This window comes from Anomaloglossus baeobatrachus, chromosome 1 (genome assembly GCF_048569485.1).
Source record: "Anomaloglossus baeobatrachus isolate aAnoBae1 chromosome 1, aAnoBae1.hap1, whole genome shotgun sequence".
Classification (NCBI taxonomy): domain Eukaryota; kingdom Metazoa; phylum Chordata; class Amphibia; order Anura; family Aromobatidae; genus Anomaloglossus; species Anomaloglossus baeobatrachus.
The window spans coordinates 45,465,353-45,480,352 of record NC_134353.1 but is presented as its reverse complement, the minus strand read 5'-3'; the positions used below and the strand labels follow the sequence as shown (position 1 = coordinate 45,480,352).

General features: G+C 46.2%; 2 protein-coding genes across 3 annotated transcripts in view; one reads left to right on the top strand and one right to left on the bottom strand.

Annotated features, from left to right (window-relative positions):
* Window positions 1-15,000, bottom strand: part of CTNNA2 (catenin alpha 2) — a 3,064,502-nt gene that overhangs the window by 1,150,997 nt on the left and 1,898,505 nt on the right. The window lies entirely within an intron of this gene.
* LOC142304308 (leucine-rich repeat transmembrane neuronal protein 1-like) lies at window positions 158-4,431 on the top strand. The gene is made up of 2 exons (XM_075346568.1): window positions 158-2,307; window positions 2,480-4,431. Exons 1-2 carry the CDS (start codon window positions 2,274-2,276, stop codon window positions 4,096-4,098), a joined length of 1,653 nt encoding a protein of 550 aa, XP_075202683.1. The 5' UTR covers window positions 158-2,273; the 3' UTR covers window positions 4,099-4,431.

Sequence of the window (15,000 nt, the reverse complement as noted above, 5' to 3'; positions counted from 1 at the left end):
GTCTGCTCCTCTGCCGGATCTGTATCTCCTCCATCACACGGACCGTATCCTGCCTGCATTAGTGCCCTCCCCCTTCTCTCACTCCTCTCTGCCTGCGCTAGGATAACACAGCTCCAGCTGGAGGCAGGCTCCTCTGCTCTCTGCTCCTCTGCTCTGCTCTCTGCTCTCTGCTCCTCTGCTCTTTGCCGTCTGCTCTGTGCTCTCTGCTCCTCTGCCCAGTCTGCTCTCTGCTCCTCTGCTCTCTCCTCCTCTGTTCTCTGCTCAGTGTCTCTGCCCAGTCTGCTCTCTGCTCCTCTGCTCAGTCTGCTCTCTGCTCCTCTGCTCTCTACTCCTCTGCTCAGTCTGCTCCTCTGCTCTCTACTCCTCTGCTCTCTGCTCAATCTGCTCTCTGCTCCTCTGCTCTCTACTCCTCTGCTCTCTGCTCAATCTGCTCTCTGCTCCTCTGCTCTCTACTCCTCTGCTCTGTCCAGTCTGCTCTCTGCTCCTCTGCTCTCTGCTCCTCTTCTCTCTATCCAGTCTGCTCTCTGCTCCTCTACTCTCTACTCCTCTGCTCTCTGCCGTCTGCTCTCTGCTCCTCTGTTCTCTGCTGTCTGCTCTCTGCTCCTCTGCTCTCTACTCCTCTGCTCTTTGTTCAGTCTGCTCTCTACTCCTCTGCTCCTCTGCTCTCTACTCCTCTGCCCCCCTGCTCTCTACTCCTCTGCTCTCTACTCCTCTGCTCTCTGCCCAGTCTGCTTTCTGCTCCTCTGCTTTCTGCTCCTCTGTTCGTCTGCTCTCTGCTCAGTGTCTCCTCCATCCCATCACACGGACCGTATCTCCTTGCCTAGCTGTGGATTAATGCCCTCCCCTTTCTGTGCCCAGTGTCTCAGCTCTGCCTGCGCTAGGATCACACAGCTCAAGCAGGAGAAGGCTCCTCTGCTTTCTGCTCCTCTGCTCTCTGCCCAGTGTCTCTGTGCTCAGAGTCTCCTCCATCACACGGACCGTATCTGGCGTGCCTAGCTGTGGATTAGTGCCCTCCCCTTTGTGTGCCCAGTGTCTGAGCTCTGCCTGCGCTAGGATCACACAGCTCCAGTTCGAGAAGGCTGCTCTGCTCTCTGCTCTCTTCCCAGTGTCTCTGTGCTCAGAGTCTCCTCCATCACACGGACCGTATCTGGCGTGCCTAGCTGTGGATTAGTGCCCTCCCCTTTCTGTGCCCAGTGTCTGAGCTCTGCCTGCGCTAGGATCACACAGCTCCAGTTCGAGAAGGCTCCTCTGCTCTCTGCTGCTCTGCCCAGTGTCTCTGTGCTCAGAGTCTCCTCCATCACACGGACCGTATCTGGCGTGCCTAGCTGTGGATTAGTGCCCTCCCCTTTCTGTGCCCAGTGTCTGAGCTCTGCCTGCGCTAGGATCACACAGCTACAGCTGGAGAAGGCTCCTCTGCTCTCTGCTCTCTTCCCAGTGTCTCTGTGCTCAGAGTCTCCTCCATCACACGGACCGTATCTGGCGTGCCTAGCTGTGGATTAGTGCCCTCCCCTTTGTGTGCCCAGTGTCTGAGCTCTGCCTGCGCTAGGATCACACAGCTCCAGCTGGAGAAGGCTCCTCTGCTCTCTGCTGTTCTGCTCTGCCCAGTGTCTCTGTGCTCAGAGTCTCCTCCATCACACGGACCGTATCTGGCGTGCCTAGCTGTGGATTAGTGCCCTCCCCTTTCTGTGCCCAGTGTCTGAGCTCTGCCTGCGCTAGGATCACACAGCTCCAGCTGGAGAAGGCTGCTCTGCTCCTCTGCTCTCTGTTCTCTGCCCAGTCTGCTCCTCTGTTCTCCGCCTTTCTGAAGGATTTCAGCCTTTACAACACACAGACAGGATCAGAGACAATGACTCCGCTCAATGTTTGACTCGCGAAGAGAATTTTGTGGATTTTTCCGGGGGGGCTGTTTTTGGAGACTAGATCTCTCAGATGATGGACGCTGAGCAGCTCCCCAGATGTCGTGGTGGCGTCCTCCTTATTAGCAAAGAGTTTGGACTTCCTTCCAGAATGTCACAATCTTAACCGCAGGGAAAGGAAAAAAAAAAGGGGGGGGGGGAAGCCATCGAGATCCTTCAAGGTCCTACAAGTCAGCTCCAAAAGAAGAGAAAAGGTACCCGGACCCCCAGCCCCTGCACCCACCCTCGCTCCCTTTCAGCTGAGTGAGATCCAGCATAGGGGGGCATTGTAAGGCTGCCAGCTCTGTGTTACAGCACACAGGGGGCCTTTTTTTGAGACCTGCATCTAATTAGCCAAAACACAAAGCAAGCAGCTGAATGGAGCTTGTCACTCTCTGGAAAAGAAGGGTGGGTAAGACACTTTTTTAATTCAATTCTTTCATGCCCCCCTTTTTCCATCAGCGTTTTAACATGAAAAAGCCCACCAACTCCCCCACCTCCACGAGTGAACTTTAAATGCTGCATGTTCCCATCTGTTACCTGTCTCTGACCTATGCCATGTATTTTATTCCAATATGATGTAGACATTGGAGACGATTTCAATGGACATTCTGGAGAATATTTGGAAACGCGTTTGCTAATGGATTTCCTTCTCATTGGGCTCTGTTTAAACTGGCTGTTGAGGAAGCCCCCGGGGCTCATCCTGTGCGCACTGGGCATATTCGGGAAAATGCTTCCCCTGGTGAGCAGCGGCTGTCCACGCGTTTGTCGCTGCGAGGGCAGATTCCTGTACTGCGAGGCGCAGAATGTGACGGAGCTGCCTCAGAACCTCTCGGGGGTGATGGGCTTGTCTCTGCGGTACAACAGCCTGAGCGAGCTGCAGGATGGACAGTTTACAGGGTTAATGCAGCTCACCTGGCTCTATCTGGACCACAACAACATAGAAACAGTGGAGGTCAATGCCTTCCAAAAACTGCGTCGGGTCAAAGAACTCACCCTCAGCTCCAATAAAATAGCCCACCTGGCCAACCACACCTTCCGACCCTTGCCCAATTTACGCAGTATGGATCTATCCAACAATAACCTCCAGGCGCTGGCACCGGACCTGTTCCACGGGCTGCGCAAACTGAGCAGCCTCCAGCTGAGGTACAATGCCATCAAGCTGGTGCCAGTGAGGATCTTCCAGGACTGTCGCAGTCTGGAGTTCCTGGATTTGGGATACAATCAGCTGAAGAGCTTGGCCAGAAACTCGTTTGCAGGCTTGTTTAAACTCGCTGAGCTCCACCTGGAGCACAATGACTTGGTCAAGGTGAATTTAGCGCATTTCCCCAGACTCCTCTCTTTACACTCCCTCTTCATGAGGAAGAATAAAGTGACTATTGTAGTTAACTCTTTGGACTGGGTTTGGAAATTAACAAAAATGGACCTCTCTGGAAACGAGATTGAGTACATGGAACCTCATGTTTTTGAAAGTGTACCTCATCTGGAGTCCCTACATCTGGACTCCAACCGCCTGACCTACATTGATTCCAGAATCCTCAGTTCTTGGAAGTCTCTGAGCAGCATCACCCTGGCTGGGAACAGCTGGGACTGTGGCCGAAACGTGTGCGCCTTGGCCTCCTGGCTGAGCACCTTCAAGGGCAGGTATGATGGCAACATGCTGTGCTCCAGCCCTGATTACGCACAGGGTGAGGATGTCCTGGACGCCGTCTATGCTTTCCACCTCTGCGAGGACCCTGCAGACCCTACCAGTGCTAATGCCATTTCCACAGCTTTGAACAACAGTGACAAAAACGGTGCCACCATCCCCACCACCACCTATGATGTCCAGGATACAGAAGGGGAAAAGACTACAGACAACCTGATGGCCACCATGCCAAGCGAGCACCCTGAGAACACCGTCCAAATCCATAAGGTGGTCACAGGGACCATGGCATTGATCTTCTCCTTCCTCATTGTGGTTTTGATGTTGTATGTCTCTTGGAAGTGTTTTCCTGCCAGCCTGAGACAGTTGAGGCAGTGCTTTGTGACACAACGCAGGAAGCAGAAGCAAAAACAGACTATGCATCAAATGGCTGCAATGTCTGCCCAGGAATACTATGTTGATTACAAACCCAACCACATTGAGGGAGCTTTGGTCATCATTAATGAATATGGTTCTTGTTCCTGCCACCAGCCTCCAGCCAGGGAATGTGAGGTGTGACCCAAACCTAGCACTGGGGAAAAATTGGGCAACATTGTGTAACCAAATAACAATGGCAGACAACCAGCTGGGTGAACCCTTGTGCTTTTCTTTTTGTTTTTTCTGATACACTCTATTGGAAAAAAAAAACAACACTTTGAACATTTTAGCTTTATTGTGTCTTAAACCTTTTCAGGACAATGAAATGTAAACAAACAAACAAAGATGGTACAAAGATTTGTCTATATTCAGGAGAGTGTAAAAAAAAAGGGGTACCACCTTGATTTCTTTTTTTTTTTGTAAACTACCATGTTTAAAAAAAAAGGAGAAAAAAATAAAATAGCATTTACAATATTTGCAGAGTGGTGTCGGGTAAATCAGTGTCTGCACCTCCTCCCATCACATCTGCAGCTGGGGGGCTCCAGCAACAACTGAAGAGCGAAGATTTGGGCATGGATGGATGGATGCTCCATGGCCCTCTATGGAGGGGTCTCACTATGGCTGTGCAGGGAAATGGGGGAAACAGACATTTCACCTGTTGCATTTCAGTGGGTTACATTTATGTTTTCATTGCAGCAAAAAAAAAAAAAAAATCTCATTGGTGCAATGGTTTATCCTGGGATCATCTTTTTGGCACAATGTGAACTTATTGATTCAGCCCTTGCAGCATGTTCAGCTCTGCTACATCGGTGTTTGTGGAATGTGTCGGGTTTCTGCTGTGATGCTGCAGAGGACTTGGTTGATGGGAAATCACTTATGCAATAGCTGGAATTTTAAGCAGGGGGGGATGTAAGGGGTTAATGATGTAGGAGATGATGAGACTCCACATAGGGAAAAGAATGTAAGTCACATCCATCACTCCCTACAGGGATAACACTGGCTCCCATGCACAAGGCTTGTGCTGTGGGAGGATTTTTGGTCTTTTTTTATTATGACATATAGAAGTGACTTTCCAATGATCAGGTTATGCTGGGAGTAGTAGTGCACGACCAATGCAGAAAATCACAGCTCATCCTTTTGTTTTTTTTTGTTTTGTTTTTTTTTTATTAAAGATTGAAGTGACTACAGTGTCCAGGTTATGCTGGGAGTAGTAGTGGAAAATAATTTTCCAGTAATCAATTAATGCTGGGAGTAGTAGTGCACAACCAATGCAGAAAATCACGCTCATCCTTTTGATTTTTTTGTCCTTATTAATTATTGAAGTGACTATAATCACCAGGTAATGCTGGGAGTAGTAGTGCACGACCAAAACAGAAAATCACAGCTCATTCTTTTTTTTTTTTTATTAATGATTGAAGTGACTACAGTGTCCAGGTTATGCTGGGAGTAGTAGTGTAAAACGATTTTCCAGTAATCAATTAATGCTGGGAGTAGTAGTCCACAACCAATGCAGAAAATCACAGCTCATCCTTTTATTTTTTTTTCTCCTTATTAATTATTGAAGTGACTATAATGACCAGGTTATGCTGGGAGTAGTAGTGGATAGTGACTTTCTAATAATCAGGCAATGCTGGGAGTAGTAGTGGAAAATGATTTTCCAGTAATCAGGTTATGCTGGGAGTAGTAGTGGAAAATGATTTTCCAGTAATCAGGTTATGCTGGGAGTGTAGTGGATAGTGAGTTTTTGATAATCAGGTAATGCTGTGAGTGGTAGTGCACGAGCAATGCAGAAAATCACAGCTCATTCTTTTTTTGTTTCTTTCTTTATTAATGATTGAAGTGACTATAATGATCAGGTTATGCTGGGAGTAGTAGTGGATAGTGGCTTTCTGATAATCAGGTTATGCTGGGAGTAGTAGTGGATAGTGATTTTCCAATAATCAGGTTGTGCTGGGAGTAGTAGTGGATAGTGATTTTCCAATAATCAGGTTGTGCTGGGAGTAGTAGTGGACAGTGACTTTCTAATAATCAGGTTATGCTGGGAGTAGTAGTGGATAGTGGCTTTCTGATAATCAGGTTATGCTGGGAGTAGTAGTGGATAGTGATTTTCCAATAATCAGGTTGTGCTGGGAGTAGAAGTGGATAGTGGCTCTCTGATAATCAGGAATCAGGTAATGCTGGGAGTAGTAGTGCACGAGCAATGCAGAAAATCACATCTCATTCTTTTTTTTTTCTTTATTAATGATTGAAGTGACTATAATGACCAGGTTATGCTGGGAGTAGTAGTGCACAACCAATGCAGAAAATCACAGCTCATCCTTTTATTTTTTTTTCTCCTTATTAATTATTGAAGTGACTATAATGACCAGGTTATGCTGGGAGTAGTAGTGGATAGTGACTTTCTAATAATCAGGCAATGCTGGGAGTAGTAGTGGAAAATTATTTTCCAGTAATCAGGTTATGCTGGGAGTAGTAGTGGAAAATGATTTTCCAGTAATCAGGTTATGCTGGGAGTGTAGTGGATAGTGAGTTTTTGATAATCAGGTAATGCTGTGAGTGGTAGTGCACGAGCAATGCAGAAAATCACAGCTCATTCTTTTTTTGATTCTTTCTTTATTAATGATTGAAGTGACTATAATGATCAGGTTATGCTGGGAGTAGTAGTGGATAGTGATTTTCCAATAATCAGGTTGTGCTGGGAGTAGAAGTGGATAGTGGCTCTCTGATAATCAGGAATCAGGTAATGCTGGGAGTAGTAGTGCACGAGCAATGCAGAAAATCACATCTCATTCTTTTTTTTTTCTTTATTAATGATTGAAGTGACTATAATGACCAGGTTATGCTGGGAGTAGTAGTGCACAACCAATGCAGAAAATCACAGCTCATCCTTTTGATTTTTTTTTCCTTATTAATTATTGAACTGACTATAATAACCAGATTATGCTGGGAGTAGTAGTGGATAGTGACTTTCCAATGATCAGGTTATGCTGGGAGTAGTAGTGGATAGTGACTTTCCAATGATCAGGTTATGCTGGGAGTAGTAGTGGATAGTGACTTTCTGATAACCAGGTTATGCTGGGAGTAGTAGTGGATAGTGACTTTCCAATAATCAGGTTATGCTGGGAGTGGTAGTGGATAGTGACTTTCCAATAATCAGGTTATGCTGGGAGTTGTAGTGGATAGTGACTTTCCAATAATCAGGTTATGCTGGGAGTAGTAGTGGATAGTGACTTTCCAATAATCAGGTTATGCTGGGAGTAGTAGTGGATAGTGACTTTCCAATAATCAGGTTATGCTGGGAGTAGTAGTGGATAGTGACTTTCCAATGATCAGGTTATGCTGGGAGTAGTAGTGGATAGTGACTTTCTGATAATCAGGTTATGCTGGGAGTAGTAGTAGATAGTGACTTTCCAATGATCAGGTTATGCTGGGAGTAGTAGTGGATAGTGACTTTCCAATGATCAGGTTATGCTGGGAGTAGTAGTGGATAGTGACTTTCCAATAATCAGGTTATGCTGGGAGTAGTAGTGGATAGTGGCTTTCTGATAATCAGGTTATGCTGGGAGTAGTAGTAGATAGTGACTTTCCAATGATCAGGTTATGCTGGGAGTAGTAGTGGATAGTGACTTTCCAATAATCAGGTTATGCTGGGAGTAGTAGTGGATAGTGGCTTTCTGATAATCAGGTTATGCTGGGAGTAGTAGTGGATAGTGGCTTTCTGATAATCAGGTTATGCTGGGAGTAGTAGTGGATAGTGACTTTCCAATAATCAGGTTATGCTGGGAGTAGTAGTGGATAGTGACTTTCCAATGATCAGGTTATGCTGGGAGTAGTAGTGGATAGTGACTTTCCAATAATCAGGTTATGCTGGGAGTAGTAGTGGATAGTGACTTTCCAATGATCAGGTTATGCTGGGAGTAGTAGTGGATAGTGACTTTCCAATAATCAGGTTATGCTGGGAGTAGTAGTGGATAGTGGCTTTCTGATAATCAGGTTATGCTGGGAGTAGTAGTGGATAGTGGCTTTCTGATAATCAGGTTATGCTGGGAGTAGTAGTGGATAGTGGCTTTCTGATAATCAGGTTATGCTGGGAGTAGTAGTGGATAGTGACTTTCCAATAATCAGGTTATGCTGGGAGTAGTAGTGGATAGTGACTTTCCAATGATCAGGTTATGCTGGGAGTAGTAGTGGATAGTGACTTTCCAATGATCAGGTTATGCTGGGAGTAGTAGTGGATAGTGACTTTCTAATAATCAGGTTATGCTGGGAGTAGTAGTGGATAGTGGCTTTCCAATGATCAGGTTATGCTGGGAGTAGTAGTGGATAGTGGCTTTCCAATGATCAGGTTATGCTGGGAGTAGTAGTGGATAGTGACTTTCCAATAATCAGGTTATGCTGGGAGTAGTAGTGGATAGTGGCTTTCCAATGATCAGGATATGCTGGGAGTAGTAGTGGACAGTGACTTTCCAATGATCAGGATATGCTGGGAGTAGTAGTGGATAGTGGCTTTCTGATAATCAGGTTATGCTGGGAGTAGTAGTAGATAGTGACTTTCCAATAATCAGGTTATGCTGGGAGTAGTAGTGGATAGTGACTTTCCAATAATCAGGTTATGCTGGGAGTAGTAGTGGATAGTGGCTTTCTGATAATCAGGTTATGCTGGGAGTAGTAGTGGATAGTGGCTTTCCAATAATCAGGTTATGCTGGGAGTAGTAGTGGATAGTGACTTTCCAATAATCAGGTTATGCTGGGAGTAGTAGTGGATAGTGGCTTTCCAATGATCAGGTTATGCTGGGAGTAGTAGTGGATAGTGGCTTTCTGATAATCAGGTTATGCTGGGAGTAGTAGTGCACAACCAATGCAGAAAATTACAGCTGATCCTTTTGATTTTTTTCCCTTATTAATCATAGAACTGACCTTACAATGATCAGGTTATGCTGGGAGTTGTAGTGCGCCACCAATGCCCTTTTCCTTATAATAAATGAGGTGATATTAACCTTTGATGTTCTGTAAGAGGCTAATTTGACTGCAGAATGTCACCTCTGAATATTAACCCTTAGCCCCCCAATCACACTATATCTGCCCAGTAAATCCCATTATATACACACTGGCTGGGGTACCCGGCTACTAAAAAGAGCATCGCCTGATAAATCAAAGCTCTTCCTTTAATTTCTATGTTCCTATGGCAACTGAATCAAGTCCAGATCGAATCCATAAACGAGCTGATTGCTATAGGTGGACCCTCCATCTAAACCCACAGCACATCCATCCACAGCACTGGATTTTCAGGCTGCAAATGAATTAATGACCCAAATCAGGAAAAAAAATATATATTTTTTTCATTTATCAGGGAGGAATTATGATGCAGTTCTGTAAAACAATCTGTTGCAGCTCCGGGGAAGGAAGGGTTAATGTGTCACGTGCGCAGCCGGCTGTGTTCTGTTTCGGTGACCTGTGACTAGAAGGGGTTAATCCGTCCCCCCCCACCCCTCCTGCTGCGTCCCCATCCTCCGGCCTCTATCGGCCTCTATCGGCCTCTACCGCTCAGTATTACAATGGTTCTTTCAATCATCAGGTTAGATGTTTCTAGTAAAAAATTATCAAAATGACAAAAACATAGGGGGGAAAATGAATGTGTCTGTGGATGTGGGTGCGGGGTTCCCTTCTTTAATGTGTGCAATTGAGGCGTAAAGGGTTAATGGAATGGAAGCAGCGGGGCTCATTACATGCTATGGGGGATGTCATTCTTCGCTTCACCTGTAGAGGCGCTGCAGCAAAACACAAGGATCGTGCTAAAAGTTGCAAGTGGATTGGGGAGGGGGATCGGCTGTCTGCAAAGGATCCCCCAAAAATGGGGCTCATCAAACTGGATATATTTGGGGATTATATGCTTAATCAATATTGGTGCTGAATTATATGTGGAGGTGATGGATGGATGGATGGATGGATGGATGGATGGATAGATGGATGGATAGCTAAATTATTAGATGGATGGATGAAAAGATGGATGGATGAAAAGATGGATGGATGGATGAAAAGATGGATGGATGGATGAAAAGATGGATGGATGGATGGATGGATGGATGGATGGATGGATGAATGGATGGATCAATGGATAGATGGATGGATAAATTGATGGATGAATGGATGAAAAGATGGATGGATACATTATTAGATGGATGGATAGTAAGTGGATAAACTGATTAATAAATAGATGGATAGATAATATATAGATACATAGAGCAATATGGGTTATATAGGCAGATACTGTATATAATTGATATAATGGGTTTTCCCATAGACGCTGCTGTTGACATAGATAATGCATTTTCTATGAAGATGGATAGATAAATAGCTAGACAATAAAAACACAAATAAATAATAGATACCTTCAAAATGAAATGTAAATATTTACTCCATTGGAGCTGATCTTGATACTGAACAATCTATGGAGATGGTAAATCATAGACAAATAGGTAAAGATTCACCATTGATTAACTACAAGTCTCAGCATGACCTATCAGCTATAGAGCACTGTTGGGGATCACAAGTAGAAGACGTAAAAAGCCCAAGATGATGACTCAGGTCTGTGCAGGGAAGTGTATTTTGGTGAAGGTATTCCTGTGGGTACATTCCTGTGGGCATATTACTGTGGGTGCATTACTGTGGGCCGATTACTGTAGCTTCATTACTGTGTGTGCATTGCAGTGGGCGCATTACGGTGGGCGCATTTCTGTGGGCCGATTACTGTGGCTGCATTACAGTGGGTACAATACCGTGGGCACATTACAGTGGGTACAATACCGTGGGCACATTACTGTGGGCACATTACAGTGGGTACATTACTGTGGGCACATTACAGTGGGTACATTACTGTGGGCACATTACAGTGGGTACATTACGATGGGTGCATTATTGTGGGCCTATTACTGTGGGCACATTATGGTGAGCTCATTACTGGGGGTGCATTACTGTGTGTGTATTGCTGTGGGTGCATTGCTAGGGGTGCATTGCTAGGGGTGCATTTCTGTGGGTCCATTTCTGGGTGCATTATTGTGGGAGCATTACTGTGGGTGCATGTCTGTGAGTACTTTACTGTGGGTGCATTACTATATGTGCATTGCTATGAGTACATTTCTGTGGGTGCGTTACTATGGCTGCATTACTGTGGGTCCATTACTGGGTGCATTATTGTGGCCACATCTCTGTGGGAGCATTATTGTGGGCACATTTCTGTTGGTGCATTCCTGTGGGTGCGTTCTTGTGGGTGCATTGCTGTGGGAGAATTGCTGTTGGTGCATTCCTGTGGGTGCATTTCTGGGTGCAATATTGTGGGAGCATTACTGTTGGTACATTCCTGTAGGTGCATTCTTGTGGGTGCATTTCTGTGGGTGCATTACTGTGATTCCATTACTGGGTGCATTATTGTGAGCACATTTCTGTGGGTGCATTATTGTGGGTGTATTGCTGTTGGTGCATTCCTGTGGGTGCATTGCTATGGGTGCATTACTGTGGGTGTATTACTGTGGGTGCATTGCTGTGGGTGCATTGCTGTGGGTGCATTATTGTGGGTGTATTGCTGTTGGTTCATTGCTGTGGATGCATTGCTGTGGGTGCATTACTGTGGGTGCATTGCTGTGAGTCCATTCCTGTGGGTGCATTTGTGTGGGTGTATTACTGTGGGTCTAATACTGTGTGCATTATTGTGGGTGCATTACTGAGAATGCATTCCTGTGGGTGCATTGCTGTGGGTGCATTGCTGTGGGTGCATTCAGGTGGGCACATTGCTGTGGGTGCATTCAGGTGGGCACATTGCTGTGGGTCCATTGCTGTGGGCACATTGCTGTGGGCACATTACTGTGGGTGCATTCAGGTGGGCACATTACTGTGGGTGCATTGCTGTGGTGCATTGCTGTGGGCGCATCAGGTGGGCACATTACTGTGGGCGCATTGCTGTGGTGCATTGCTGTTGGTGCATCAGGTGGACACATTACTGTGGGTGCATTCAGGTGGGCACATTACTGTGGGTGCATTACTCTGGGCGCATTGCTGTGGGCGCATTGCTGTGGTGCATTGCTGTGGATGCATCAGGTGGGCACATTGCTGTGGGTGCTTTACTGTGGGTGCATTCAGGTGGGCACATTACTGTGGGTGCATTACTCTGGGCGCATTGCTGTGGGCGCATTGCTGTGGATGCATCAGGTGGGCACATTACTGTGGGCGCATTGCTGTGGGTGCTTTACTGTGGGTGCATCAGGTGGGCACATTGCTGTGGTGCATTACTGTGGGTGCATTGCTGTGGGCACATTGCTGTGGTGCATTGCTGTGGGCACATTGCTGTGGTGCATTGCTGTGGGTGCATCAGATGGGCACATTGCTGTGGCTGCACTGCCATCTACAGGGAGCAGCCTCCCGGTTGTCCCTGCTCCGGTATGAAACCTGCCAGGATGATGATGATGATGATGATGATGGTGGTGGTGATGGTGATGGCCGCTCGTCTGTGCCCTCCTCACAAATGCACGGAGACAGAATTGATTCTATTTCCCTAATGTGCGAGAACAGGAAGAAAATTATGTAAAATTGAAACATTGTAAAAACTGACAGACCCTGATACAACAGAGCAGAATGCAGGAATCCAGACAATCAGCAGCAGAGGAGCTGCGGGGGGGGGGAGGGGGGGGGGGTCTAGCAGCGAGGGGGGAGGGGGGAGCTGCGAAGGGCTGGGGGGGCTGCGGGGGGGGAGCTGCGGGGGGCTGGGGGGGGGAGCTGCGAGGGGCTGGGGGGGCTGCGGGGAGGGGCTGCGTGGGGGGGGGAGGGGAGCAGCGAGGCGGGAGGGGGGGAGCTGCAGGGGGGGGGGTCTAGCAGCGAGGGGGGAGGGGGGAGCTGCGAAGGGCTCGGGGGGCTCGGGGGGGAGCTGCGAGGGGCTGGGGGGGGCTGCGGGGAGGGGCTGCGTGGGGGGGGGGAGGGGAGCAGCGAGGGGGGAGGGGGGAGCTGCGAGGGGCTGGGGGGGCTGCGGGGGGGAGGGGGGAGCTGCGAGGGGCTGGGGGGGGCTGCGGGGGGGGGAGCTGCGAGGGGCTGGGGGGGGGAGCTGCGGGGGGCTGGGGAGGGGGGTGAGCTGCGAGGGGCTCGGGGGGGCTTCACATGGAGGGACATGATTCATCATGGCCTGAACTACCAACAGGTCTGAGGGATGGAGAGTGGTGACATGGCCGAGGTGATCAATGGGCCCTCTGGGGATGTGCTCAGCCATGCTATCAAAAACCTGCCCTACAACACTGATGCCCCCCGAGACACCCCACTGGTGGGCAATGAGATGTATTAGGACTGAAACCCACATTAAAATGGGATTAACTTGTTGCAATTTTCAGTTTTGTCTTTGGAATAATCTCTATCGACCTGATCCGTCTGCTGTATGTAGCTGTGTATGTATACAGAATATATATGTGAGGGGGAGACGATGGGTGGGGGGGGAGAAAGAGGGAAGAGATGAGAGACAGAGAGATAGGAAAAAAAAAGATAGATCATAGATGGATGGATAATAGATAGAGGGATGGATAGATAATAGATCGATAGATGATGGATGGATGGATGGATAGATAGAGGGATAGATAGATAGATAGATAGATAGATAGATAGAGGGATGGATGGATAGATAGAGGGATAGATAGAGGGATAGATAGATAGATAGATAGATAGATAGATAGATAGATAGATAGAGGGATAGATAGATAGATAGATAGATAGATAGATAGATAGAGGGATAGATAGATAGATAGATAGATAGAGGGATAGATAGATAGATAGATAGATAGATAGATAGATAGATAGATAGAGGGATAAATAGAGGGATAGATAGAAAGATAGATAGAGGGATAGATAGAGGGATAGATAGAGGGATGGATGGATGGATAGATGGATGGATAGAGGGATAGATAGATAGAGGGATAGATAGAGGGATGGATGGATGGATGGATGGATAGATAGAGGGATAGATAGAGGGATAGATAGATAGATAGAGGGATAGATAGATGGATGGATGGAGGGATAGATAGAGGGATAGATAGAGGGATAGATGGATGGATGGATAGATAGAGGGATAGATGGATGGATGGATAGATAGATAGAGGTATAGATAGAGGGATAGATAGATAGATAGAGGGATGGATGGATGGATAGAGGGATAGATAGAGGGATAGATAGATAGAGGGATAGATAGATAGATAGAAGGATAAATAGAGGGATAAATAGAGGGATAGATAGAAAGATAGATAGAGGGATAGATGGATGGATGGATGGAGGGATAGATAGAGGGATAGATAGATAGATAGATAGAGGGATAGGTAGATAGATAGATAGATAGATAGATAGATAGATAGATAGATAGAGGGATAGATAGATAGATAGATAGATAGAGGGATAGATAGATAGAGGGATAGATAGAGGGATAGATAGATAAAGGGATAGATGGATGGATGGATGGATGGATAGATAGAGGGATAAATAGATACATAGATAAATCTTTTCTCTCCAAGCCCAATCCTGTTTATAAATTATGGACACATATGGGACAAATACATCATGGAATAAGTGGGATTCTCTTTTATAGGGGTCTATATGGGTGTTTTTATATCATGTTAGGTTTTTTAGTGTTTTATTATTCATTATGGATACAACTCATCTGGGCCAATGAGAAGTCGGCCTCAATGTGATAGGACCAGAAAGGGAAAATGATCCATCACTGAAAGGCCCTATGGCCTATTGAGATATATATTTCATATATATATATATATATATATATATATATATATATATATATATATATATATATATATATATATATATATATATATATATATATATATATATATATATACACACACACAGAGGAAGTGGTAGCTTGGACATCTCAGTCCACCACCCACAGAACCACCATTGCCTTCTGGAGGAATTACATTATATAAAATGTAAGATTACCTATATGTTCTGTACTGGAAAGATGGTGTATATTATTAGGGTGTTTGTATTATAAAATATGTAAATATC

Excerpts from the sequence above, each read along its gene's own strand:
- LOC142304308 (XM_075346568.1), top strand. The coding sequence starts at position 2,274 with ATGGAGCTTGTCACTCTCTGGAAAAGAAGGGTGG. Across the intron at positions 2,308-2,479 it reads TCTCTGGAAAAGAAGGGTGG|ACATTGGAGACGATTTCAAT; the intron begins GTAAGACACTTT and ends AATATGATGTAG.